We start from the raw sequence: 27,889 nt of genomic DNA on the forward strand, positions 1-27,889 counted from the left end.
GGCCTGCCCATCCTAGGGGCCCAGGGTATCACAGCCACTGAGGCCACTTGGGGCTACTGGGAGATGTCAGGGCTCAAACCTGAGTGAAAGGGACCTGACCAGCCCCTAAGGCAGAGCCTCCCAGAAATTCTGGCATCTTTATCCCCCGCCTTTGAGCTTGAGAAAGTGGTTTGATGCCTGCTAGACACTAGACATGAGTTTTTACTTCTCTGGATACGGAGACTGGCCAAACACAGACATTTGGGGAGGTGACGTATAGTTACTAGTATTTACTGAAGAACCCATGGGAAGACTCCTGGGAAAGAGGATAGTGCTCACGGAGAACTGGCTGACCCTGCCTCTCCAGGTGCAGCCCTCCTCTCAGAGCCGGCCCGCGTCTCTATGATGCAATACACTGCGTTTTTCCCAGCCTGGCGTCCGCTGCCCTTGGGCGGCAGACACTTTCTCGACGGCCCGATGCCATCCCCCGCCGCGGCGCGGGTCTCGGTGAGCGTGCCCACCGCGGCCCCGCCAGCGCCGGAAGTCACTGTGACCCGCGTCTCCGTCTCCACTCCGACCTGGTCCAGCCGCTGCAACCCCGCGGAAGCCCTGGACGCCAGGTGGGGTCCGAAGGCGGATAAGGCCGCGAGCCCCAGCGAAGGAACGACCGTCGAAAGGGCCGCGGGGCCTCCCGAAGGCGCGACCGCTGCCAAGCCTGCGGCCGCCACCACAACCATGCGCCCGACTCCAGCCCCTAGCCCAGTCAGTACTGGCCCCGGCGTCAGCCCCGTCACGGCTGCAGGGAAGGCTCCGCCCGCGGACCCGACAGCAAGTTGAACCCGCAGACGCCAAACGACACGCGGTTCCCGAGTATACGGCCAACGGCCAGCGCAGGTTGCAATGAAGGAAGTCACCCGCTGCGCTGCTCTGCTCTGTCCGCCCGCGGGGGAGGGGCGGGTGAAGCCGGTGGGAAGAGATAGCCCGTAGACTGGGTCCAGGCCTACCTCTGGCCGGCGTAACCCGGGAACCAACTCACCCCACCAAGGACCCTGTTGCCAGGTGCTAACAAGGGACTACATTTCCCGGAATCCAACACGAGGCTCCCAGCATCCCTGCGGCCAATGACTGCGAGGGGCGGGGTGAGCCTGCGCGGAGGAGGCCCGCAGGGGTGCCGGGATCCACGGAGTGTCAGCCCGGCCCGGTGGGAGCAGGAGGGACAAGCTGGCGACCGTGGACGATGGATGCTGTCTACCTGCAGGCATACGCCTCCCGCAAGCACAATCTGGGATCCGAGACGGCAGTTAGGTCCAAACGTAACTAGATGCTGGTGTTGGGAAGGGTGAGGTGCGTCGGCCCTTAGGGTTCACATGGCAGCAGGGGCAGCCATGGGAGAAGTGTAGCAGCCAGAGTGTAGGCTGAGGGTTGGACGTTTATTCATAACAATTAACAGCCTATACAAGACATGTCTAGAGCAGGGCCTGTGGGTCTGAATGGACCCTTGCACCTGTCAGCAGCTCCACCTTCCAGGCCCCTGGCTGCTGCCTTCACGACCCATGCGAGTTTGCTTGGGCAGGCAGCACAGGGAGCATCATGGGGACAGGCTCAGTCACAGGGTGTTAGACGAAGCTCCTCTACCTGGAATGATTGGAAGTTGGCCCAGCCGCTAGTCTGTCCCTTCCCCTCCTGGGAAATTCAGCCTCCACCGCAGTTAAGGCCATCAGGATGAAAGCAGGGTCCGGACTGGGAACCCAGCGGAGTCTTGGGAAGCATGGGGGGGGGGGGTAAGCAGGCTTGGGAGAGAAACAGAGATGGTGGGGCAGGGGTAGGCTGATTAGAATAGAGACTGATGATCTTGCTTCAGCACTCCTGAGATGAGGGCACGGAGACTGCAGCAGCCAGAGTTTCCCAGAAGAAGAGGACAGTGCCCCCCACCCACTGGGTACCTCCTTTGGCCCTTAGCATAAGAGCCAAAGAGCCCAGAGAACTCCACAGGAAGGAAGCCCCACCCTAGCTTGGAAAGTCTCCCCGGGGCCCTAGAGTTAAGGAGCTGAGGAAACTGGCCCACCCTTGGTCCTCATTTATGGGTCAGTCAGTGAATGAACCTCCTCGTGGCTAGGAGGTCACACCTGGGGGATTTCACCCTTTGGACTAGGATGGGCCCATGGAGACAGCTGACTAGGAGTCAGCCTGTGGAGCCAGGTTAGGGCCATCTTCCAGGAAGCTCAGTTGAGTGCTCCGGGCCCCTCAAGCCGCTCACAGCAGACCCTTCCTGCAGGGCGGGTGCCCCTTAGGCTACAGCTCTGACTGTGGGGAAAAGATGGAACTGGCTTGACACATCTCACTCCCACTAGCATGCACTGGGACCCCCAAACCCACTAGGTGGAGAGGGGCTGGGCCCACAGGGTCTGGAATGGAGGGTAGGGACCACTGAACGTGGGGTAGGGAGGGACTGGAGGCACAGCCCCCAGGGTCCGTGGGTGTTCCAAAGTCCCCTGAGTTACGGGTTCAGCTGATGTAGACGCGGTGGAAGTCGTGGGCACCAAAGGCCGCGTTGCACTTGGGGCACTTCCTCTGGCGGGCCTCATAGCGGCCCCGCACGCACTCGAAGCAGAAAACGTGGAAGCACTTGGTAAGGACTGCATCCTTCTTGCGGGTGTTACAGCAGGGGCAGGTCAACCGCGCCTGGGCCGGGCAAAGGCATCAGCTCGGGCACCGTCCTGATGGCACCCAGACCCCAAGGTGACAGTAGGAGGTGGTCCAGGCTAAGCCCACCACACAGCAGAATCCATCTAACTCTCCCCAGAACCCTGAGAGGTGGGGCAGAGCACTCACCGGATAAGGAAACTGAGGCTCAGAGGCCAACCAGGCTCTCAGAACTACAAAGTAGCAGAGTCTGGATTCTACCCTGCTCAAGTGCCTCGTGGTGGCCAGCAGCCAGTCCCCACTCAAGGCTGAGAACCCACAGGCTCAGTCCAGGCTCCTCTGCCCTGGGGCTCTCGCCCCTCTGGCCTTCTCTGGCAAAACGCCAATCCTGGCTGAAGCTGACTGTCTACCTTCTCTTCATCTGCACCTGCTGAGTCACAGCTGAGCACAGCAGTGCCACTATAAATCTGCCGTCTCTACCCTCAACTGGGCCCACCCCGGCGCCATCCAGAGATCCGGCTGGGTCCCTGACTCTTCTCTACGAAGGTTTTACAAATCTCCTCTCCTATCCTGAAACCTCCCACGGGCCACCAGATCTCACCTCCAACTCCAGGAATTCCCTCAACTCAGCATTCCCCAACGTTCTTCCTCTGCCCTCCTTGAAATCCCAGCCCAGCCTACTGCCCCAGCATCACCTCTTCCCTAGCTCTCAAACCACACCCATGCAAGTCCATCTCTTCTGGAGAAACCTTCCCCTCCCTCCCCATGGCTAGCCCTAGCTGCCTCTGCTCCTTCAAGGCCAAACCACAGGCTTCTCTTCCTCTGCCTATCATTTAAGCTTTGAGGTTCCCAAAGGAAAGAATGACCTGTCCCCTACCATACCAAAGACCCTCCCTGGGTGACCACAGTTGTATGTAGCTCCCACCGCTGCCTCTACTCACAATCCCCCAAGCCCCAGACAGTCCTTCTACTTCCAGTGCCTTCCCAGCCAGCCTCCCACAGACACCTCATCTTCAACATCCTGGAGACACAACACTGTCCACCAAAACCTGCTTCTCCACAGTCTTCCTAATCCCATGATGTGCCACTTGTCATCCACCTAGTTTCTCAAATCAGGAATGCAGGCATTCTCGGTATCTCCCTTTCCCTCACTCCATGCATCAGTCCATCGCTGAGTCCAAGCAATTCTGTCTTCCGAGTATCTCTTGACCTCCTCTACTTGTCTCTAACACCCCAGGCTAGCTCCCTGTCCGTTTTTGCCTCAATGACTCCAACAGCTTAACAAATCTCTCTGCCTCTAGTCTTCACTTCCTCTGTGCCAAATCTAGCAGCAAATTAGACCACATCACTCTCTTTGATGTCTCCACACTACCTACAGGATAAACCAAGCATCTCAACTTGACCCACCACACCCTTCAGGATCTGACACTGTCCAAGGCCCCCAGCCCTCCCGCTCCCCACAAAACCCACATTCTGTCTTCCAACCACAATGTCCAGCAATCTGTCCTCCAGCACACCACTCTCAACGAAAGGCCTCTACCTCTGCCCTTCCCATTGCTGGAACCCTCTCGTCCTCGTTCCTCACAGCCAACCCTCATTTTTCAGGTTTTCCTTGGATAACATTCTTTCCAGGAAGCCTACTAACCCCCAGAGCTGCCACGCCCCCCTGGCCCCTGCCATCGCAACACTCATCACTCGGAATACTTGGCTGCCGCCTCTAACTGATAGTCGGTTTCAAGAGATCTAAAGACGAAGGCTAATTCCTAGCCCTCCCACACCTAGCCAGGCACTGTGCCTGGCACAAGTATGTGTACGATACTGGGCCAGCTGTTCGATTCTCCAAAACCAAGGTTCTGACCACTTTTGCTACTTATTTCTGGGGTCCCCAGACTATCCACTACAGCTCTCACCAACTCCCCCACCTAAGATTTCCTGGGTTGATGGGGCACAACTCAGCCCCGTAGCCCCACCTTGTACTCCTTGATCTCCTCCTGGAGGATTTCATCGGCATCTGCGTAAACCTCCACCTTCCTCTGCTTCTCCAGCTTGCGCCGCAGCCGTGAGATGTCCTCCTGGAGCAGGACAAGAGCTAGTAAAGTGCAAGCCTTCGCCTCTCCAACCACCCGCCCCCAGGCCACACCAGCGACCCTGAGCCACACCGCCCCTGCCCCACGCACACACCTGAGCCCTCTTGAGGTTGAAGCTCTCTTTCTCTCGAGCAGCCCGGCTCTCCGCCAGGCAAGGCTGGATCTCTCGCAGCCGCGTCTGCACATGCTCCAGCTGTACCTTTAGATCCTCAGCCAGCTGGGCGGCTTCCACAGCCTGAGGTGGGTGGGACAGGAAGGGGGGGCACCGTTCACCTGAGCCTGGGGAGTAGGTGTGTGCAGCCGGGGTCCACAGATGCCTGTGTCAAAGGTTCCAGTGACTTTTGCTCTTGGGATCAAGTCCAGTATCTTCACTGGAGTTAGTCCTGCCTCCTGACCTCTCCACCTTCACCTTCGCCTGTTCTCCAAAGCTCCTGACACACTCACTTCCTCAACTGCGTAACGCTCTCTCTGATCTTTCAGCCTCCATGGGGCTCTTCTCTCTGCTCCCCTCAACTCCCGCAACACACTATTCCTCTCCAGTGGCCCCCTCAGGCCCCAGCTTACATTCAGCTCCCGAGACAGGCTCCCCTATTTTTCTTTCACAGCACCTTAGTTTCCTTCACGAGACTTATGGGATCTGCAGGAGCGTATTTTACCTGTGGGATTACTGTCTGGTTATCTGCCCCTCAACACTGGAGGTTCCTACTTCCAGTAGGACCCTCTCGTTCTAGGTTCTCTCCAGCACTTAGCGCGCCAGGGGTTCATAGCAAGGGCATGAATAATACTGCTTTAACGAATGAATTAAATGGGGAAGAAAAAAGCCCAAAGGGAAAAGAGGCTAAAAACCAACATTAATCTTAAGCCTCTGCCACGACCTAGACGTTCCTGAAGTTTAACACAATTATGTGACAGAAACCAGCATCCCCACTTCACAGCTGACCAACACAGTGCTCAAAACGTGGGTTCTGGAGCCAAGGAGATCCAGGCCCCAATTCCAGGTCCATTCTTTCTTGAGCAAGTCAGCTGCCCGCCCTGAGCCTCCGTTTCCTCACTGAGAGAAACAGATAATAACAAACACCCTCTCACGATTGTTACGAGACTAAAATGCAACCCCGCAGAGACAAGGCTCAGCACCGGGACTAGAACACAGGCAGCGTTCAAGACGTGAGCCGGGCTGTGAGAGGCGGCACAGCGGGGCTTCGGCTGTGGGCCACCATGCTCGGTTGCTTTCTCCCCGGGGCCTGGCCTCACCTTCCTCTTGTTGAGCTCCAGGGCCTGGCTGCGCAGCGTCAGCTCCTTCTCCACGCCTCCGAGGCTGCCCTGCAAGGCCCGCTCTTTTTCCTCCAGCTTCTGCACGGTCAGCAGCTGGGCATCCACCTGAGGTCGGGGCGGTGACTCAGTGCTAGGGAGCCGCGGGCCCCTCCAGCTCCACCCTGCAGGCCCAGGGCAGCCATACCTGGGACTTCAGGCCCAGCACTTGCTCGCCCAGCTCATCCTTCTCCTCCCGCAGCAGCTTGTGGATCTGGTTGGCCTTGATCCGCTCTGACATCAGCTTAAAGTTGGCATCATCCTTTTCCCGTAACTGCTGCAGCAGCCGCCCGTTCTGCTCCTGCATGTCTTCGAAAGCCTGACCGGTTACATCCATCTCTGACAGCAGAGCCTCCTCTTCCTGCGGCAAACGGGCAGAGATGAGATGGAGCACAGGAGATGATCGTGGGGACCGCATGAAAACAGGGCTGAACAGAGTGATCCCGGACCATCTGCCAGAAGCACTCCAACGGGAGGTAAGGGAATCCCACCATTCAGAAGCAAGGGGACCACGAGGGCGTCGCACCTGCTTGGTGGCGCCCAACTTGCGCTGCAGGTGTTCGATCTGCTCCTCCGCCTGCCGAATGCGCCGCAGGGCGTCCTCATCCGCAATTTTTTTGCTCTCCCTCCTGTCCCTCTCCTCCAATTCCCGGATACGGCTCCGTAGTTCATCAACCTACAGCACCAGAGTTAGCCCTTGTCACTGCTTCCCGCTGACCCAGGGCTCTGCTCTGGTCATAACTGCCCAGGGCGGCCTCTGTGCATGCCCCATGGGCCCTACCTGTCCTCACCTCAGCCTTGGCCTTGCGCTCAGCTGCCATGAGCTGCACCTTATCCCGCTGCTCCTTGGGTGCTGACTTGTACATGTCCAGCAGCAACTTCATCTCCTTCTGGCTTTCCTGGGCCTTCCTGGGGAGGCACAGGAGGAAGGCTTTCTGAATGGAGCTGGAGACCACTTTGACAGGGGTGGGAGGAAAACAGGAATAGGGCCTCACTTGAGCTCTGCTCGGAGACCTTTGAGGAGTTCTGACTCCTTCCTCTTGGCCTCCTCCACCTTGGCCTTCTCCCGATCAGCCCTTGAGAGAGCTGAGGCTACAGATGGGGGTCCCAGGCCAGGCCCTTCCCGCTCTCGAAGCTCCCGCTTGGGCCTGGCCTCAGGTTCTCGACCCCGGGAGGAGGGGCCCTGGGACCCAGGAGTTAGGGCCTGGGCATCCTCCTCAGAGGGGACCAGCTCCTCCTTCTTCGCTGAGGAGGTAGTAGTGGTGGTGCCAGGCACCGAAGCCATCTCCTTTCTGCCGTCGGGGGCAGTGACAGGGCCTGGCCCACCCTCTTCTTTCCCTGGGGCTGGGGCGCTGAGGCCAGAGTCCTCTGGGTGGCCCAGGTTGGGGATGGAGTGGGTTGAGCCACTGGCCTGGGCCCGGAGCTGCGAAGACAGAGAACAGGGCTGAGGTGAGACAGTGCTCACCTGGGTCCAGCCAAGGCTTTTCCCAGGCAGCCCGCTTTCACCTTGCCAATCTCCGCCTGCACCTCCCGCAGCTTCCGCTTGTACCGCTGGGCATCCCCTTTTAGCTGGTGGTTGTGGTTTTGGAGGCTGCTGATCAGGTGGCGCATCTCACGGTTGATGGGCCCTAGGAGAGGGTTGGGAAGTAAGGGGTTAGACCGGCCTCTGCAAGAAGGGCCCAACCCCTCAGCAGGGGAAGAAGGAGAGCTGCAGCCATCACTGCCATTTTGGAGGAGAGGGAAACTGAGACCTTATATAGAGTGTGATCTCATCAAAGTAATAACCTGGGCTGGAAGGAAACTCACCCAAAACCCACTTGAGACTGCCTATTTGTATTACTTCTGTTAATGCAGATTTTTTTAGTATTTCCAAATCTCCTTTAAAGGAACATGTAACTAATACTCACAAAAATAAATCAGTCCACTTTTTAATATTTTTAAACAAACATCGCCTTCTGAGTTTCACTTCTCTAGCCTCCCCATCCAAAACCACAACCCCTTTCTCCCAACACGTCCTGTCTTTCTTCCCTGCTTTATTTTTCCTGACGTGTCTGCCACTATCTAACATACGTGGTCTATTTTTCACTTTGTTATCTTCCTTTAGTAAAATACTGCTCCACAGTAGCAGGAATCATCTATGTTTTGTCTGTAGACATAATCCCAAAGCCTAGAAGACAGCCCAGCTTATAGGTCGTGTTCAAAAATCTTTGCACAATGAACGAATCCCTCTAAGAGAGAGAGAGACACGTAAGGCCAGAGAACCACAGACGGGGCCAACAGCTCATGCTCTGGCTGCGCCTGCTCTGTCAGCCCCCTCAGCTGGTTGGGCCTCTCACCGTGCCTTTGAGCCAGGTGGCATGATCCCTGTTTTGGCCAGGAAGAGGAGGCTCTGTGAAAGGAAGGGGCTTAACCCCTTGCATCTGGATAAGCATCAGCCCCACACCAGGGACCAGCAATCCCAGATAAGGCCCCACCTCCACCCTGTCCTCACTACATACCTGCCTGCTCGTTGGCCGCCAGGTTCTGTTCAAACTCGATGCGCAGCATCTCGTACTCCTTGCGTACCTGGGCCAGCGTGTCCTCCAGCTGGATAACCTCTGTGCGCAGCTTCTTCTGCAGCCCCAGCTCATCACTCTGTAGGGTGAGGGGTTAAGGACCCACACAACCCCTCAGCTCCCTGGCAAACTTCTCCCCTCTTCCCCCCTGCCTCAGGCCTCCGTGGCTTACGAAGAATTTATTCCAAGGGACCCCTGGCAGTACACAGGGCCTGTGAAGGCCAGCAATACCTTGACCCTGAGGTCTGTTCCAGGGCCGTACCTCCATGTGCTCAATGTGTCTCAGGTGGGAATTCTTGGTGGCCAGCAGCAGCCCCCGGGCCTCGTCAAGCTGGGTCTTCACTTGCAGAGACTCGTTGTAGAGCAGCGAGAACTGGGCCTGCAGCATTCGGTACTCCCCCGTTTCCCGCACCACCTCCTCGGGAAGGCTCCGCAGGGCCACCTAGGGCCAGAGTGTCCAAAAGCGATCAGCAAGAGGATTCAGGACCTAGCCACTACCTCGCAGGCTCGAGCCCTCCCAGTCCTAAATAGAGCCCACCTTGAGGCGCTCATTGGTCCGCACAGCCCCCTGAAGTTCGGCCTGTAGCTTTTCCAGCTCTGCCATACGGCTATTGGCCAATTCCTGGTTTTCCTCCAACTCTGCATTCAGCATCTCAAACTGTGGAATGGAAGGGGCTGTGGGAGGCAGGGCCAGGCCAGGATGCACGCTTCCCTCACGTCCCACCACGTGTGGCCAGTGATGGATTCTGAAGCCCCAGGGACAAGCCAAACCAAAGCACTTTCCTAAGGGCTCCCAGGTAAGTGGGAGAAAATACTGCACAGTCAGTGCTGGGAACCAAGGCTCATAACCGACAGGGATCAGGGAAGCCTTCCTGAAAGACCTGAAAAGGAACCTGAAATAAGGAGTTAACAAGGAACAACGATCCTCACAGCACCAAAAAAAAAAAAAAAAAAAGTCCAATGAACAAGAAGTGAGAAAGTCCTCTCAGTGAGACACCTCCTTCAGCCAGCCAGTCAACAAGAATGCCAGTCAACTCCAACAAACTTTCATTTATCTCTCTTTTTTAAAAGATTTTATTTATTTTCATGTGTGCGAGAGAAAACAAGCACGCACATGCACAAGCGGGGGCAGGGGGTAGGGGCAGAGGAAGAAGCAGACTCCCCACTGAGCAGGGAGCCCGATGTAGGACTCGATCCCAGGACGCTGGGATCATGACCTGAGCCAAAGGCTTAACCAACTAAGCCACCCAGGTGCCCCCATTTGTCTCTTTTCTATACTTTCTCTTTGGGGCACCTATAACCACTTGATGAACTATGTTACTTCTTGTTTGTTCCCCCAACTAGAACCTAAGCTCCATGAAAGCTTTGCTTTTTGTCTATTTTGTTCTCAGATATGCCTGCTTTCTGAGTACCATGCTCAGCACTTAACGTTAACAATTACTTACTAAACACATACATGAACAAATAAAACAGAGCAGCAGGAGTGACAGGGAAGGGACTCAGACCGTGTGGATGGTCTGTCCTTAATTTTGAGAGGACTTTGACGGGTGGGGCAGAGAAAAGGTTACGGGAGGGACTGGGAAGAATGGTACCCACTCACCTTCTGCATGCTGAGTGTGATCTGGCCCCCCTGGAAGCCGGAGGAGCTCCCAGACACATAGTAGCCAGAGTTGAGCTGTGGAGAGACAGACCAATGGGGGTGGAGGAGAGAAGCGACGGCTCCAAGTACCCAGCCGTGGCTCCATGTGACCCAGCACCCAAGCCCCACCTGCTCCAAGGCCTCCGCCAGGTGCTTATTGAGCTTCTGCTCACGCTTGCGCAGCTTCTCGATGTCCCACTGCAGGTCCTCCACCGTCGTCTCCATCTCCAGCACCTTGGTCTCTGCTGATGTTACTTTATCCTGGAGCTCAGAGTACTGGGGACAATGATAGGGTCAGATGCTTAGAGGAGGGAACGTGGCTCTCTGAGAGCCTTGGTGCATGTCTAACCCAAACCCTGCCCTGATTTTAATCCCACCTCCAACGAGATGCGGTGGTGCTTCTCTTGTAGCTGGGTAGCCAAGTCCTGCAGCCGCCGGTTCTCACGACCCAACTCCCGGGTGCGTGCCCGAGCCACCTCACCGGGGGGCTCACTGTCCCCTGAGAAGGCAGGGCTCGGGTAAGAGCCAAGTCCAGGGCAATGGGGCAAAGTACTAACTCATTCTGGAGTCTGCTATGTGCCCAGTGTGATCCATCAGCTGTCTTGCCAATTTCTCATGACAAAGCCAGGAGTCTTTATCTCCACTGCACAAAGGAGGAAACCAGCTCAGAGAGGAGAGCCATTGCCCAGAATGACAGGACTAGGGCTGGGAGAAGCCTGTCAGGCTACAACACCTGGGCACTTGCTACTATGCCTTGTGGGTCAGCAACAGCAACCAAACTCTGTGCAGAGTGTTCCAAGGAAGTCTCCAGCTGGAAGGCAGTGGCCCCACAAGGTCAACAACTCCTCCCACCCAGCTCTCTAGAGCTCAACCCCATGAACCAAAGGCAGAGCCCCATCTACAACCTATCCTTTTCCCTGAGAACGTGGCTGATTTATTCCTTGGAGAATTATGGCTGCCTCTGGGCTCGGGCACTGAGAGGAGACAATCAAGACACGAACAGGGACAGACACGTCTGTGGTGGGACAGGAAGAACTAACCTCGGCTGTACACTCGCTGACAGAGTTCCTCCACCCGGCGCTGCAGGCGGTCTGAGGCCTCTACCACACGGGACACAGCTGCCTTGGAGAACTCCATTCGGCCCTGCAGCTGCAGCTCCACCTCCTCACTACTGCTGGCGCCCAGCGCTACCACAAAAGCCAAGGCTGGCTCACTGAGCGGGGGCCGCAGCTGCACTGGCAGGGGCTCTGTGAGGGATGGACAGACCCTCATGAGGATCTCATGAGGATAACAGCCGCAGTTACCACCACTCGGTACCAAGTTCCAGACTGAGCCCTTCGACACTCTATGGCTCAATCAACACAAGTAATACCTGCAATACACTGGTATCCCCATCGTCAAAGTGCAACTATGGAGGCTCAGGGAGCTAAAGTAATTTCAGAGCCACAGAGCTTCCAAGTCATTCCTCAGGGAGACCTTCTCTGCCTTCCCAATCTAAATTAGAACCACATGCAAAGGCACATATGCTAACTCCCTTTCAAGGGCCCCTATACTTTTTTACTTGTGGTTTAAAATGACTTCTTCCCTGATGGCAAAGACAGTATTTCTTTTTGCTTATCTTTGTCTCTTCCGAGGCTGAACAGTAATAGCTACACAGTTAACACTCGATATTAATACTTTTTTGAGCTACATGACTGTCAAACATGACATGCACTATGAACCAAATCACTCAGATTCCAAAGCCTGGGGCCTGGATTCTTACCCACTGAATTTTGCTGTCCAAACATGAAGTCAAGTGTGTGTGGGGTGGGGGGGTGGGGGGTGTGTAAAGGGTGGTAGAGAATTCAGGAGACTAATATAAAAGTTCCCTCTTCTCCAGAACCATTCTCAGAACTTAATTATGCTCCCCAGATCCTGGGGCTCTGGCCCTACCCCTCAGCTCCGATGTCCCTGGCTCTGTGAGAGGGGTCTCATCACGTGTCGGCCCCTCCTGGGTCCCAGGCGCCTCTGTCCCTGAAGACAGCTCCCCCTGGCTCTCATGGTGTCGGAGAAGGGCTTCCACAGTTTCATCCAGCTGAAGGGAGAAAGCACCAAAAATATTATGAATCTCTCAGGTGCTTCCCAGCATGATACTCCTTTCCCAGCATAGTCGTCTGAGGACTGGCAGCTGGATCAAGGCCAGGTCTTGGAAAGTAGGGGGGCATCCACCTGGGCCCAGTAGCGATTGACAATGAGGAGTGTGGCATCATCTGTGGCCTGACGCTTCTCCAGCTTCTCAATTCGCTCTCGGAGCTCATCTTCACAAGCCTGTCGCTGTTCCAACCGCTCTGCTAGTTTCTTGTTCTTGAACTGCAGAACCTTCAGGTCCATCTCCTCCTACCAAGGAAAACGAAGGGGCCGAGGAGAGGGTCAAGCAGGGCCCAAGAATCACAGAGAGAGACAAAAGAGAGCAACTGGAATGGAAAAGACAGTATCCCCAAACTAACCACTAACGGGATTTAAAGAGAGTCAGACACCCACAGAGAAAGCATCTTAGCTGTGAGGAGGGTCAAGTTCTGCTTCTGCCTCTTTCTAACTCTCAAGTCTTTTGACAAGTCACATGCCCTCTGGGAACCTGTTTCCCTATCTGTAGAAAGAAGGCAGACGTCATGTCCTCGGTTTCCTTCAACAGAGTGTTCTGTAAAGTGGATCCTGCTAAGCTTGGGGGAACAGGGAGTAAAGGTTCTGGACGATTTGGGCGGAGAACAGAGTTGGGAGTCTGACAAGTTGTGAGGACTGGGGCAGGAGGAGCCCACGAACCGTGGAAGAGATGCCCCCAAGACGAATGGGCTCTATAAGCGTGGTCGTGGTCTTCTCCTCGCGGCTCAGCTTCTTCTCTGGGGGCCCTGAGCCCCCGTCGCCGGCTGCGCGTTTGTTGCCGGGTCCAGACATGGCCGCGGCGGCGAGGAGCGGCGCAGGGTCTCCCGAGGGACGTCAGGCAGGCGTAGGCGGCACTTCCGTCACCTGCAGAAGACAGAGAGCAGAGATGTGGAGGCGGCCAGTGCTCCGCAGCCCCAAGCCTTCCCCGCACACACCTGCTGGATCCCGCCCCCGCCTGCCCCGTGCCCCTCACCGGCAGCAGGCTCAGCCTAGCGCCATCTTGGACTTCACCGGACGTCACCGGTCTCCTCAGCACAGAGCGCAAGCGCCGCAGGCAATGCCGGATGTGGCGAAACTTCATTTCCTGTTTCTATTGGTCGCGCTTTGTCCCGCCTCTCGGATCCCGTTTTATTTCTTCCTGAACACCTCCTCTTTCTCCCGGTGATTGGCCAGCAGACAGTTCCCGTGGCAACTGACACCACACTCACATCCTCCAGCCCTAAGGGCATCACCTGCCTTCGATTAGCCACTTTGAAGCGAGGGCACGGGGGCGGGGCTTGAAACTTATTGCGCATGCGCATTTTCTTCTCACTGATTGGCGAGCGTCCTACACTTGCTCCCTCCCTCCACGAGCTCCCTTAGCAACGGTCGCCGTTGAGACGGAGGGAGACGCCCCCTGCGGATTGGCTGCACCCGGCCTCTCTGCGGCATAGATTGGCTGAGGCGTCGCTGGAGGGAGGGCTTGACAGTCGCCGCGCAAGAACCGGCATTCCCAGGACCCCGGCGGGACATAGCCTGTGGTGACCCGCGGCTAGGAAGAGCGACAAGATGATCCGCCAGAAGTCCAGCCAATTCATGGCACTGAAGACACAGTCGGAGCTTGAACAGCTCTCAGAACTGCAGCGGGAGCCTCAGGGGGACCTCAGTTCAGTGGATGGGTCCGTCACGCGGATGGTAACAGGTGTGCTGACCGAGTCCAGAACCGCGGCTTCGGTAGAAGCGGATGAAGATCCTGCAGCCAAGTTGTTCCCGGTGAGGGCGGGACCGAGTGGCAGGCCGCTCATGAATGTTTGTAAAAGGGCTCCCCGGCAAGGCGTCACCCGTCGTTATGTTTATTAACGTTCAATACGTTTCCTGGGTGCCTTGGTGAAGAGGCAGGGGTATGTGACTCCTATTGTTAAATGCTCATGAAAAGTACTTAGGGCCTACTGAAGCCTGGCCTGCCAGCGTTACTCGTGCATAATCCTTAAAATGAGAATGCAAGTTAGCGGGGTCTCAGGCCCCCTGGAGATTCCCGACGGGTCAGGGACTGGGGCCAGGGACAGCATAGCTCCCCCTGCCCAATCCGTTTGTTGTTTTTTTTTCTCCGCAGCCCCCGTTGCCCGAGCCGCGGATCTGCATGTGGTGAGTGTGAAGAATCTTGGGGGGAAAGTTACACTTTACACTTGCATTATTCCTCCCCACCAGTCCTGTCAAACAGCTGGGGGCGTTCCCCATTTGACAGATGAGGAAACTGCAGTTATCCAAGATGACTAATCTCCAGCTTTCCTGCCTCCCCAGTCCAAAGACGGAGGGTGGGAAGACGACTAAGGATGTAAATGGAGTATCGACTGCTATGGAGCATTGTATAAATGGAGACACTGAAGCCACATGGGGAGTGACAGAAACAAGAACTCAAGTTTCCTAATCCTCACCTTTATAAATGAAGAAGATCGTTAAGAGTTCATTTAAGCCATATCCCTTATTTAAAGATGGAGAAAGTTACACCCAGAGAGGAAGTGACTTGCTCTGAAAGGGTAGTGGAAGGGCTAACCCTCAAACTCAGGGCTCCTGGTTCCCAGTCCAATGCTCTAGCCATCATAGCCCTGCATTGAGACTAATGCCTGATGGCCACCTTTTCTCCTCTGTTCTTATGACAGGAAGTACCTGGACATCCATTCCATGCACAGGCTGGAGAAGACAGCCAACACTGAGGAGATGAGGGAGTATGGGGCTGGGGCAGGGAAGAGCAGAAGAGCTGGCTCCCGGGGAAGACTAAGGGGGCTGGGCTGGGAAGGTGTGAATGCCCGGCTCCAGAGCACGTGGTGTGCCAGTGTGGGGTGGTGAAGGGGGCCTGGCTCAGTCCTTCCTTCCTGTCTCCCTCCCAAGGGTGCTAGCTGAGCTCTTGGGGCTAAGCTGTCCTGAGCAAAGCCTGCGGGATGCCATCACCCTGGACCTCTTCTCCCACGCACTCATCTTCTGCCGCCAGCAGGGCTTCTCACTGGAACAGACATCGACAGCTTGTGCCCTGCTCCAAGATCTTCACAAGGCTTGTGTTGGTGAGAGGAGGCAGCTACCAAAGGGTTTGAGCCCAGGGGACAGTGGAGGCTGGGATGGCACAAGTGACCACGGGAAGCAGTATTCGTTCTGTCATTACAAGCAGTATTACCGCACACAAGTGACGAAACCATCCATTTCCTTAGAGACAGCACCAACTTTATGAGATTGTCCTGAGGAATAGTGTAGGTGATATCCATCAACATAAAGACAGTGCTCAATAGCTCCTCCACCACCTCCCACTCTATTCCTGGACCTGATTTCCTGCAGAATGTTTAACAAGAGCTGAAAAATTTCTTGTTTTATCACATGTCACTTAAGGGCAGGACCTCGTCTTGTTCAGTGCCTAGAACAGTGCATTGTGGATACTATCTGTTGAGTGAGTTAATGAAACAAGGAACGACTTAAACTTAGATCTGTTCACTTCCAAAGCTATGTAGCTGGTGAGTGATAAGTAGCTGGTGAGTGAAATGAATGATTATCCGGGAGGGGACTCACTTGTCACATCTTGCTTTCCCTCCCAGCAACCCCCTTGGGCAACGTGGAGGAATGTTACCGCTACTTCACCAGTGTCCTTTTTCGCCATGGAGTCAGGGTCAGTTCCCCTGGAACGGGATCTTCAGTCTCCCACAGATAAGGTCTAGCCCAGTCTCCTGTCCTCACACTCATCACCCTCATCTTGCCTTGAAGGCGGAAGGGGCTCTCCCTGCTCCTAGATGGCTGGGCACTTGGAGAAAAGGTCAGGGTTCCTGGAAGGGTCAGTCCTCTAACTCCCAATCATCCCCACAGCGGCCCCCCTTCAGCATCAACCTCTTTAGGGAGGAACAGCTGCTGGCCCTGGCAGATTACGTGGTCAACACCTACTTCCGCCACTTCAAGCTCTACAAATATGTTTTCACACCCCAGGTACGGAGGCCTCCCTTCATCTCCCCCTTTCGCTCAGTGCAGATGTCCTCCTCTCAGCTTCTCTCCTCCTCCCTCTTCCCAGGTGCGGCTGGATCTATCTTTGACTTACGTGGGGCTACAGCCACCCAAGCTCTGGCCAGAGGACGAGACAGGTAAGGGAGAAGGCTGGGGCTGGGGCTGGGGCTGGGGCTGGTGCTGAAGCCTCTTCTTGCTTCTGGCCTGCAGAGAAAGGTGGCGAGGAGGCGGAGGAGCAGGCAGTCACCCCACAGGAGGAACCAGAAACAGTGGTCCCACCAGAGCCACAGCCAGAGCCAAGTGAGGATGGGTTAGGGACCCCCGTGACTTTGGGCAGCTGTAAAATAAAGGGTTTAGACCGCATCAGGACTTCAGGTCTGTTTTAGGCACAGTGTCCTTTCTCCAAATGACTCCTTATGCAGAAATCCAAGGTGACAAACAGGCAGTAAGAGTGCAGCTGCTGGGGGTGAGGCAGGAGCTCCAGGAAAGGATCATGATAAAACCAGTGATGGGGGGGCACCTGGGTGGCACAGTGGATTAAGCGGCCAACTCTTGGTTTTAGCTTAGGTCCTGAGCTCAGGGTCCTGAGAGTGAGCCATGTCTCAGGCTCCATGTTCTTCACGGAGTCTGCTTGGGACTCTCTCTCTCTCTGTCCCTCCTGCTTGAGCACGCATGTGTGTGTGCGCGCACTCTCTCTCTCTAAAATAATATTTTTTAAAAATATAAAAAACCAATGCCAGCCAGCACATATTTGGCAATACTATGGTGCCAGGCAGGCCCTGTTTTAAGCATTTGACATTGCATCTTCCTTCAGGCCTAGGCACTAGGTGCTGTCACTATCTACACAGTACGCAGGGGGAAACCAAGGTATGCAAAGATGAAATCACCTGTGTGAGGTCACTTATCTGCTGATTGGCAACCCAGAGAGTCCAGCCTGGCCAGTCCCCCCACCTCTCTCCACAGAAGGGTTAGCTGGCCTTCCCTGAACTGAAGCTACACGGCCACCGGTCGCCCCACAGCATCTCTGCTGACCCCCCCCTTCTTCCCTGCCCCGGCAGGCCAGGTCTCCACCCTGCAAGCCTACATCAGGACCCAGATGAACAAGGAACTGAGGCAGCTCCAACAGCTGATGGAGGAGCGGCTCCAGGCCAGCGAGGAAAGGCTCAGCAGCAAGCTGGCCACACTAGAGCGGCCCTTCCAGCCACCTTCCAGCAAAGGCAAGAACAAGACCAAGTGACCCCCAGCATTTTCGCCAATAAAGGCCTGGGGCAGGGTAGCCCCATCCCCGCCCCCCCTCCCGAGCACCTTCTGGGCTCCGCTGCCGAAGCCAGACACCAGACACCAGACACCGGGCACTGGCTCCCTCCAGCGCTCAGCGGATTTTATTGCAAATGCAGCAGAGGCAGCACTGACAAGGCCGGGCATGCTGTTGCGAGCGGCTGCCTTCCACTTCAGCTCTGTTCCCAAAGCCCTGGCTGGTGGGGACAGGTGCACAGGGCTGGTCCCTATGGCGGTATGGGCAATGGTGGGCCTGGCCAGGCAGGGAGGCCTGAGGCCAAAGCCCGGAAGGGCTGGAATGATAAAAATCCTCCTCCTGGAGAGTCCTGCACTCTGGGGTTCCCTGGGGCCGAAGTGCTAGCCCACTGCCAGCATGCCATCCTCCTCAGTAATAGCAGCTGAGTCCCCCTCCTCTTCGGGGCCCATGATGGGAAACGGCCCAGGGGGCTGGTGCTGGAAGAGGGCGGCTCGGTTCTGTTGCTCACCCTTCTTCACCCAGTGCCCGTAGAGCCGGAAGGCACAGCTGTCGATGAGGCGCCGCACTGGCCGCAGCGCGTAAGGGTCCCTCAACAGCGCACTCTTGGTCAGTGGCCGGACACGCTGGGTGCTTAAGGCCACCCGTCCAGCAGCAAGCACGGTCCACACTGCCACCTGGGAAGGGGAGGGGCAGGGTGAGCTCCAGTGGAGCAGCCACCACAGGAGAAAGATCATGAGCCCGAGGAGCAGGCCCAGATCCTGACGCTCTCAGGCTTACCCGGAACCGCTGGCGGGGAGTGAGGTTCCAAGGTTGGCTGCCTTCACAGCGCTCAAAGAAGGGGTGCTGTAGGGCTTGTTCAGCTGTCAGGCGCTCCTCGGGATCCACCTGGAGCAGCTTTGAGATCTAAGGGAAACCCCAGGGCATGAGAGGCAGCTCTTGGGCCTCCTTCCTAGCCCTCTCATGGCCCCAGCTCACCAGGTCTTTGACAGTGTTGGAACGGTCATCCCACTCGGGCGAACTAAACTGGTACCGGCCCTCCATGATCATGCGTAACATCAGGATCTGGCGTCGGTGCCAGAATGGTGGTGAGCCAGCCAGGAGTGTAAACAGAATCACCCCGCAGGCCCAGCTGGGAAAGAGAGCAGAGTGAGGCAGGACTAGGTGCCAGGCAAGATGTGCTGAACGACAGGGCACAAAGGAGGAAGGAAGCGGGGAGACCAGAAACTCACAGGTCGACCTCCTTGCCGTAGCCGGGGTGGGTCTCATCCATGGAGCATTTAAGGATCTCTGGTGCTAGGTACCCTGGGGTCCCACACAACTCTGGGGAGAGAGTGCTGAGATTGATGGATGCCACCAGCTCCTTCAAGGGTCCCTAACTCCAGACCTCTGCTGGAGCCTCAACACCGCCAGGGCCGTAAGTGTTCCCATTCTGCTCCTGCCCACCCTCCGCTGGGGGCTGACCTAGCCCCTATCCCTACTGAACAACTCAAGTACCCACCAAGGGTTCCTGGTGGCCTTCCTGGGAAAACGTGATTTTCACATTGATTTTAAGGTCCTACCCCACTGTATCTTTGCCACCTCCAACCCACCCACCCACTCCTTACACAACTTTACGCCACGTTTTTATGTACATATACACATGGAAAACAGACCTTCACTCTTTTCTACGTTCCTTTCTGCCCAAATCAATTCTTCCTCCTATGATCGCTATTCTGTGTAGTGGAATCACCACTCAAACTCAGGAACGAGCGGGAATATGGGATTTCTTAAGGTACACACTGGGTAAGTCCCTTATTTAAAACCCTTCCCTGGCTGCCCCCCCCATATGGCCTCAGGCGCAAGGCTAGACTCCTGCAGCACAAGAGCCCTCCACCACCTGACCCAAGCTTCTACCACTTCAGGCACCAACTTCCGTCCTAGCAGCTGCCGAACTGTGCTCCATGGCATACTTCCAGGAAATCTTAATAGGCCTGACTCTCCTGGGAAATTCATTCCTACGAAAAGTATTTAAGAACGCCTACCATGTACCAGGCACCATACTAGACGCCAGGGAATTAGACGTGCCCTTACCATGCTGTCTACCAGAAAGCAAACAAGAAATAACAGAGTAAAATGTGTGTCCTGAAGGGAGAAGATACAAGAAGAGAAAGCAGGGGATCTAACCTAACCTGGAGCTTTAAAGGGAAACCTGAATTCCCAAAGCCAAGGGCAAGGGTGGTGTGGGGCACGGGCAAAGATGGTTCCAGAATGGGGAAAAGCATGTGGGAAAGCCCAAAGGGAAACAAAGCACAGCATCTGCAAGACAAATGTGTTAAGTCCATAGGTTACGAACATGAGGTCTGGAGTCAGACCGTTCAAGTTCAAGTCCCAGCTACCTGACAATGGGCAGGTCCCCTCATCTCTTTAAGCCCATTTATAAAATGGTAATCTCAACACTCTCTTAAATTTTTGTCAAGAGAATCTAGAGGACGCAGCCATATAAAGACTTAGTGTGGTGTCAGTGAGCGTTAGCTGTTCACAGCACAGCCCAAAGCCACTGAAGGAGAGAAAGTACGATGTTAACAGCTCTGACGAGTCCATGGTCAAACTCTGTGAAGTTTTCCATTTGCACTAAAACTATTTCTGTCACAACAAATGGATGAACATTGGGCGAGGCCCAGTGCACCCGCTGAGCAGCACTGTCCGGCCACGCCGGACTCTTCCTCGCACCTAAGCAGCACACTGTGGTCCTGTCTGCACCAAAACCCAGACACGCAGCTCAGGCCTCTTATCCCCCCTCCCTCCTCTTCCTCAGGGGATGGGCCCAGCTCTGAAGCCCCCTCCTCTGTGGGTCGCTCCAGCTGAATCAGGTGCTCCTCCCTCCTGGCTTCCCCTGCATGGCTCCTTCCCTTGCCTGCTGTGTGCCACGATCTGCACACTCGGCTCCATCCGTCCCCTCCCCCGCCCGGACCAGGAAGCCCACTCAGAATGTTCACGAGCCTTTGCACCCAGAGGGTACTTAGCAAGTGCTCACTGACTTCTCCCCTTTTCTTGGTACCTGGCTACTCAGAGCCAGCTAACCAGCCTCAGGCCTGGGTCTCCTTCCCTCCCAAGCCTCTTAGGGCACCAGGCCCCCTCACCTCGAAGCTTCTCGCCAGGTTCCAAATGGCAGGAGAACCCAAAATCTGAAAGTCGGATCTGCATATTGTCATCTAGGAGAATATTCTCGGGCTTCAGGTCTCGGTGTACAATGTTGTTGGCATGGAGAAAGCTCACTGCTTCCAGCAGAGACCTCATGATGGACCTGGGGGAGGCGCAGTCTGCTCCTCTGTTCCCCCCCTGCCCCACCCCCTGATCACCCCATGGGCTGCAGACTCAGTCATTACCTGGTTTCCTTTTCTGAGAGGGCCACCTTCTCTGTGAGATAGTCAAACAGCTCTCCCTTCCGCATCCTAAGGGATAGGAGGGGTTGGGAGGTAGGTGTACCTTACACGAGGACTGAGAAAATAAGCCAGTGCTCACAGAAAATACCATGGAAGATTTCAGTGAAGAGAGAGTCCTCTTTGGTTTTTTTTTAGCGATTAGGGTGCTCAAAGGGTGAACCAGATGCCAGGGGCAGTTTGGGTTGGCAGTCAAAACATATGCACTGTGCCATGAGGGGACTATTTTAGCGAGAATAAGTGGCCTTCTTGCAATAATTTACAGGAGGTCCTCGTTATCTGAGACTAATTATATTCAAAGTGGGCCTTTTAAAGTGCATCTACTTAGACCGTGGAGCAAAATTTCACAGTTAATAATGGCAAAAAAGCTGAATAGGATTTTATTTTGATCTTGTCTTTAAAAATTGAGTTTATAATTGCAACTTTACGTCAAGCCTCAAAATCAGGTGGTGTTTGGGGGCATAGAATTGTTCTGCAAAGTTGCATGATAAGGTAACAGACACTTCCTACCTCCCCCCCAACCCCAACTTTTGCAGAGGGTCATTTCTGAAGACTTTGTGACATTTTTCCAGGGGTCTCTCTTAAATATTTGCTATTCAAACCATTCTCTTTTGAAGTACCTTTGCACTGGTTTACCCTATACTGTAGAACACCTCATACTCAGATTTAGACTACCCAGGAAATGAATTGATGGCAGAGACAAACACCACGTAGGGTGTTCAACAGCAAGAGACGGGGGAGTGAGAATCTGTTGATAAGGGGTCAGCTCTTAAAACAGTCTTCCCTGCTAATCTTACAACCACGGGGGACTGGGACAGTGACCCCGGGGGTCATGAAAACCCTTTTTAATTGGCTGGTCACAAACACCCTGGAAGAACTGGCCTCATCAGGGCACCTAGGGAGAGGGGCCCGAGCCACGGGCACACAGGAAGGCGTGAGCAGGGTAGCGTTAGCCCACTGCGCTGTCAGGCCGGGGCCACGCACGGAGGGGAGGAGGACACTTCTCAGGTCAGGGCAGGGAGATACTCACAGGTCAAACACCAGGAACATGAAGCTAGAAGACTCGTAGGAATCGATGAGAGTGACTGGGAAAGAGGCAGAAAGGCAGAGATACGGAGATGGAAAGGAGCGGATGCATGTTAAAGGGGCTTTCCACCCCGAGGTGGCAGTGGGCTGTTATCGGGAAGGAAGGAGAACCAAAAGGAGGCAGTTAGGGACCCAAAGGCTGGCCACACTTGGAGGTGGAGTGGAGCCATGATGGAGGGAGCAGAGGCGTGGAGGCAGTGTTGGGGGAACTGGGCCGTGGGCAGGGCCAGCAGGAGGTGGCTGGCAGCTAACAGGAGCAGGGAATGCAGCCTCACTGATGTGGGGGTGGCCGGCGACCTGGCGAAGGATGTGCGTCTCCCGGCGCGTGGCTTCTCGCACCTCCTCTAGCTGTTCGGGACTCAGTCGCTCAGCTGTCACTTCCATGATCTTCACCGCAAACTCATGGCCAGTAGCTCGATGAATGCAACGGCGCACCACGGAGCTCACTCCTCTGCCAGAGTCCGACAGCACACGAGTCAGGGCCTCCCGCTCTCGTTTCCACACAGAGTGGAGCCTTGCCATTCTCATGCCCACTGCACCGTATTCTGAAGACCCATCTGGACAACAGGGCAGCCTCCCGACACTCACCCTGGCCTAGGGAGCGTCACAGTAGCCTCAGCAAGCAACCTGGGTACCCAGCAAGGTGCAACACAAAGCTCACGGGGAAGGGAGGTGGGGGTCCTGGGTTCGAACCCAGTCGCTGCCACTCCCTGCATGGATAAGCTTAGGCAGGTCCTTTCCACACTGAGCCCCAGAACCTGCCCCTTCTCCTGGAACTCCACAAGGAGAAAGCAGGAAGAAATGATCTAAGTCTCCCTCCGAATTTTACTCAATCTTCCCTGATTACCCCATCCAAATCCCAAAGTTCTCCTACAATACCTCAAGTGTTAAGAGGCTCCAAAGAGAAATATCAGACCATTGACTGGAAGACCAAAGTTGTGACCTTGGTGTAGGCCCCAGATTTGCCACTAATTAACCTCCAAGTAACCCGCTGACATAAGGTCTCTGGACTTGCACTTTGCCGGCCCTGAAATGTAGCCAACAACATCTTGAAGAGATATTGAAAGACATGAGGTAGAAGCAGAAAAGCCCATTTGGCATGGTGAAGATAAAGTCCTAGACAGGTGTTTCCTTGCTTGGAATCTGTCACCAATTCCTTATGACCCTACAAGTACCTCAGGCTAAATACAAATCTCTCCAAGGTCAGACCTCATACCACATTTCCTGTGCGGGTTCCCTGGCTGCCCTTCACGGCTTCCTTGCCCTTACATAACTCCCTCTGCTTAGCATGCCTGTGACCCACATCTCTGGTTCCATCAGGAGATGTAAACCACTGACCCTCTAGCCAAACACAGCCCACAGATGTGTTATGTTTGGTCAGTGAGTTCTTTTCAAATCTGAATTCCTATCTTAGGTGGGACAAGAACCTTCCAGCTGCTACAATGCTCACCACTTCCTACTGCCTTACTCTTGGCCACTTCACAGTTTTAATACCCTAATCTCCATTAACGGTAATGCCATTTGATCAGACTCCCAAACTAGAAATCTTGGCATAGGATTCTTGGCTTTTCCCTCTCCTTCACAATCCACCACACCCAACCAGTCCACTCCATTCTGTGTGTTTCTCAAATCTGTTTCCTGGTACTCCACCCCCATAGCCATAACAGCCTCCCCACTGATCTCCCTGCTGCCAGCCTCAGCCACTGCAACCCACCCACTGCACTGCTTCCAGAATGAGCTGCTTATGACCGCCCCAATTATGTCATCTGCTGCTTAACAACTTTCCAGCTTAAATTCTCTACTAAGTTCTAAGTGTTCCCTCATTCCTCAGTGGGACCCCTAGAGCAACTGTGCTCTTTTTAAGTGAGACCTAATAATGTCAACCTTATAGAGTTAACTATGGAGGGCACTCAAAATTGTTTTCTCTCCATACTGCCTCCCTATTATCTGCAAGATAGAAGTCAAAACCCAGTTCCTTCACCTGTCATTCAAGGCCTTCACCAAATGGTCTCGGTTTCTTTTTGGCCTCATTTTTGGCCCCTGCCATTCAATCTTTGCTTCAGTGACTTATAACTTATCACCAATTTCTAGAATGCAGCAAGCTCTTTTAAGGCTTCAGACCTTTATATGTGAAGAAACTGGTACTCTGGGAACGCATTTAGTGAGAGTGTGCACGTAATTTACTGTGCAGGAGAAGCACAGGGAAAAGACAGTGACCAGGTATGATGCTACCACAGTCATGCTGGAATGAGATAAGGACCCTATCCCCTGACCTGTTTTCTCCAAAACTGATCTTTCTGCACTCCATGGCAGTGGAACCACTGTTCTTCCCTAAGGGCTCTCCTAGCCTCAGTGAATCCTCCCTTATCTGGTCCTGAAGCCCTGCATCCGCTTAGGACTTGGATCTCAGCTCTCTTCTTTTCCAGATACTCTTTCCCCCGATGACCTCCACCCAGTCCTGGGGGATTTAAGTACCAACTGTGCAAATGACTCCCACTGCACTGCCTCAACCCTTGATTCCTTTCCAGAATTCCTGATCCCAAAGGTCTTTTTAACATCTCCATGTGATATCTGAAAGAAGTCTGAACAAATCTAATAGTCATAGCCTTTTCTGCTTTCCTGGCCTCAACAACACTGATCACAGCAGACCATGGCAACCTTCTAGAAGCACATTCTTTCTGTGTTTTTATTTCTAACTCACAGATGCTATCTCCTTAGTCTCCCTTGCTGACTCCTCCTTTTCTAACCCCTTAATGGTGACATGCCCCAGGGCATGAGCTTGGCCCCCTCCACTTCTCTCCATATATTTTCTCACCAGCTACTACTTTTATTCTAATGCCTCCCAAATTTATTGCTCTAGCCCAGCTCTCTCGAGTTGCAGACACATGTACCCACTTGACAGCTTAGGTTGGATATCTCAAACTTCATGTCTCCAAAACTGAACTCTTGACTTGCTCAGCCTTCCCAGCAATCCAATCCTCCTTGACCTTCTTCGTTTCAGAAAATGGTACTAAGGCACTCAAACCCAAACCTTAGACGTTATTCCTGTTTCCTTCCCTTCCTCTCATGGCCCATATCCAGTCTCTCAGGAAACTGTATCAGTCTCTCTTCAAATCATCACCTCAATCTATCCACTTCTCCCCATCTCTACCACCACCACTCAAATCCAAACCATCACCATCTCTCACCTGAAACAATCAACAGCTTCCTAACTGGTCTCTACACATCCATTCTTGTCCCCCTCCTATCCATTCTCTACACAAAAGCCAGAATGACCTTTTTAAAAATGTAATAACACACTTGTGTTGCGCACTTACCACGTGCCAGGAAGAGTTCTAAGACTGTCATATTAATTCTTCCCATCCTCACAGCAACCTACAAGGTAGGGTCTATTCTTATTGCCAATCTAAACGACGAAGCTGAGGCACAGAAAGGCTAAGCTCCTAGCCCCCAAATCACAGAAATAGAAATGACACCATGTTAACTGCCCTGTTTGAAACTACCAGTTTCACTAGAATAAAATCGAAATTCTTTATCATGGTCTAAGGCCTAAGGCCCTGCATAATCAAACCTCTACTTACCTCTCCAACTGAATTTCCTCCACCTTGTCCCACTCTTACTATGTTCTAGTCACCATGATCTTCTGCCTATTGCTTGAATAGGCCCTTTCTTGCCTTTGCCTTTGCATGTGCTGTTCCCTCTGCCCCAAATATATCCTGTTCATTCCCATCCTTCAAGTTTCAGCCCCGTTACTCTCATCCCATCACCCAAGCAGATGATGACCTTTATCTTGTTTTTGTGTTTGTCGTCTGTCTCTACCACTGAAATACAACCTCCAGGAGAACAGAAAACATGTGGGGCTTGTATCCCGAGTGCCTCGCACAGTGCACCCAGCATGCTGTACGTTCTTAGGAAACCTTGGATGAATAAGTGTACCCGCCACTGTCTCTACAGGTGAGGCCTTCCCTCTTTTCTCTGCATGCTGAACTCCTACTCATCCTTCAAGACCCAAATATCACCCCTTGTGAAAAGCTGTGGTTTTCTGAGCCCCATCCCACAACCTGATACTACTTGAATGCTCATGTGTCTCTTTCAGTCACTTCACCTCCAAGGCATAAACATCTGTTCTACCCTCCCTGTGTTTAGCTTTGTGTCTGGCAGCATGGTTGCTTTAACTATGTTTGTTGAACACATAAATGAGTGAATTTGGAAGAAATGGGGACTGACCTAGAGAAAGAGTTTAGTCACCAAATGTTCCTCCACTAACCACTGTTTGTTATCATTTAAACTATCCAGCCCTCAGACGGAACCTTGTATTCTGCCTAGGACGCGACCTCTCTGGACCTCTGTTTCCCTGGCTTAAGCCTCACCTGCCAATGACGTCCTTAGGGTCGTACTTCTGGTAAAATTCCTTGGCCGCGGCCCAGTCGGGCAGCTCATCCTCCGGCCCCACGTCCAGCGTCATTCTGAAGGTGGTGGGGGGCTGTGTGGAGGAAACGGAGGGCAGTGAGGGCAGTGAGGCCCACAGGCTCTGGGAGGACGCACATCGCGGCTCGCGGAGGCGCAGCCCTTGCGGCTGGGGCGCCAGGATCCTCGGGGATGGGGACGGGGTGGGGTAAGGATCAGGGCTGGGGAGACCCTACGAAAGGGCCTGGGGGCGGGAGGGGTGTCAGGGCAGGGAGGGGGGCGGGGAGGGGAAGGGAAAAGGTGCGGAGGACGAAGGGAAGGGGCACACTGGCAGGTGGCTGTTGTTGCGCAGGCGCACTTGGGCCGGCGCTGGGAGGGGGCGCGGGGTCTCGCGCAGGCTCACCCGCGGGGGAAGAGAGAGAAGCCAGGGTCGATGCGAAGCCGCTCTGTCGCGGGGTTCGCCTCTAGTCCCTTACCTTACCCCCGGGCGGCACCGGCAACGACCCCAGGCCCCGCCCCCATCCTGTACGCCAATGGCCAGCGCCGCTTGAAGATTGAGATTCAAAAACCCTTCCGATTGGAAATTGGCAGTCCAATAGGAAGCGGGGAGTCCCGAGGTTGGCGCGGGCGTTGGAGCTCGGAGTTACCTAAGTCTGGGACGCTGGGGCGGGGCTTCAGATGCAGCCAATCAGCGCACAGAATCTGCAGGGGACGGCAGAGGGCGGAGCCTGTTGACTAGTGGGATTGGAGGCCCGGAATGGGACCCGGAAGTTGGGTTTACCCGGAAGTGTGACTTCTGGGTATCTAGGACGCGAGACTCGCAGTGCCTTCGGTTCTCTGACTTGGGCATGGCTCCCTCATTCCCGCCTAGCATCAGTATCCAAATCCGCTCTTTTAAAAAAATTGAAGGCCTGGTCCAAAGTGCATGATTTGAGGGGCCGCCTCCAGCTCTTAAAACGCTCGGAGCACGCAGCTTGGACCCCAGCCTGCTGCCCGTTGTGGACTTGGACGAACCACAGCCCGTCAACCAGAAGTGGCTTCTTAGTCCTCTGGCTGCTCTGATACTTGAATACCTCCAAAGCCGTCGTGCTCACCATCTGGGGTTATACATTTTCCCAGTCTTCCACCACCGCCTCCCATAAGCCTTGGGAAGTATCACACTCCGTTCTAAGCCTGCCGAGTTGTGATACTGCCGGGAGCGACTGACTTCATAAGCCTTTTCAGTGCACAGCTCAACCCTGGCATTCACCTACTCATTCAATAAATATTTGCCGAGCGTCTAAACGCTAAACTATCAGCGGGGGTGGTGGTGGTGGGGGGAGTCCCTACCCTTGTGGAGGTTATGTTCCAGCAAAAGAGGTACAGAATGAATTCATTTAATCTTCTAACAACTATCTTAGAAATGTCACTTTGGG

The 27,889-nt window shown here is 54.5% G+C and overlaps 3 protein-coding genes across 11 annotated transcripts; 1 reads left to right on the forward strand and 2 right to left on the reverse strand.

Moving 5' to 3' along the window:
• Positions 1 to 1,388: 1,388 nt before the first annotated feature.
• Positions 1,389 to 13,449, reverse strand: RNF40 (ring finger protein 40). Its single transcript, XM_045786021.2, has 20 exons — positions 13,324 to 13,449; positions 13,011 to 13,214; positions 12,420 to 12,587; positions 12,144 to 12,285; positions 11,252 to 11,458; positions 10,589 to 10,710; positions 10,341 to 10,487; positions 10,173 to 10,247; positions 9,111 to 9,230; positions 8,835 to 9,014; positions 8,516 to 8,651; positions 7,524 to 7,645; positions 7,013 to 7,440; positions 6,809 to 6,926; positions 6,544 to 6,693; positions 6,166 to 6,378; positions 5,961 to 6,086; positions 4,804 to 4,944; positions 4,593 to 4,694; positions 1,389 to 2,661 (listed from the first exon to the last, which is right to left on the reverse strand). The coding sequence occupies exons 2-20, from the start codon at positions 13,140 to 13,142 to the stop codon at positions 2,485 to 2,487; spliced, it is 3,006 nt and encodes a 1,001-aa protein (XP_045641977.1). The 5' UTR covers positions 13,143 to 13,214; positions 13,324 to 13,449; the 3' UTR covers positions 1,389 to 2,484.
• On the forward strand, positions 6,376 to 17,987 carry CFAP119 (cilia and flagella associated protein 119). Of its 8 annotated transcripts, XM_045786029.2 has the most exons (9): positions 13,811 to 14,102; positions 14,443 to 14,474; positions 14,990 to 15,055; positions 15,219 to 15,388; positions 15,911 to 15,981; positions 16,176 to 16,292; positions 16,375 to 16,444; positions 16,518 to 16,607; positions 17,366 to 17,604. In XM_045786029.2, the coding sequence occupies exons 1-9, from the start codon at positions 13,899 to 13,901 to the stop codon at positions 17,542 to 17,544; spliced, it is 999 nt and encodes a 332-aa protein (XP_045641985.1). In that variant the 5' UTR covers positions 13,811 to 13,898; the 3' UTR covers positions 17,545 to 17,604. The 8 variants fall into 8 exon arrangements, with proteins under 8 accessions (XP_087724823.1, XP_045641985.1, XP_045641982.1 ...); XM_087868697.1 differs by lacking the exon at positions 13,811 to 14,102 and adding an exon at positions 6,376 to 6,493 and having other exon boundaries at positions 16,176 to 16,444; positions 17,366 to 17,987; XM_045786026.2 differs by having other exon boundaries at positions 16,176 to 16,444; positions 17,366 to 17,987.
• PHKG2 (phosphorylase kinase catalytic subunit gamma 2) lies at positions 17,661 to 27,103 on the reverse strand. 2 transcript variants are annotated; one of them, XM_045786033.2, is made up of 10 exons: positions 26,951 to 27,103; positions 26,438 to 26,550; positions 22,343 to 22,518; positions 22,012 to 22,066; positions 20,928 to 20,993; positions 20,682 to 20,845; positions 18,792 to 18,882; positions 18,538 to 18,691; positions 18,340 to 18,465; positions 17,661 to 18,236 (listed from the first exon to the last, which is right to left on the reverse strand). In XM_045786033.2, the coding sequence occupies exons 2-10, from the start codon at positions 26,530 to 26,532 to the stop codon at positions 17,943 to 17,945; spliced, it is 1,221 nt and encodes a 406-aa protein (XP_045641989.1). In that variant the 5' UTR covers positions 26,533 to 26,550; positions 26,951 to 27,103; the 3' UTR covers positions 17,661 to 17,942. The 2 variants fall into 2 exon arrangements, with proteins under 2 accessions (XP_045641989.1, XP_045641988.1); XM_045786032.2 differs by having other exon boundaries at positions 26,878 to 27,026.
• Positions 27,104 to 27,889: the final 786 nt, after the last annotated feature.

The sequence above is a fragment of the Ursus americanus genome, chromosome 2, assembly GCF_024610735.1.
Source record: "Ursus americanus isolate L20-20 chromosome 2, mUrsAme1.1.p, whole genome shotgun sequence".
Taxonomy (NCBI): domain Eukaryota; kingdom Metazoa; phylum Chordata; class Mammalia; order Carnivora; family Ursidae; genus Ursus; species Ursus americanus.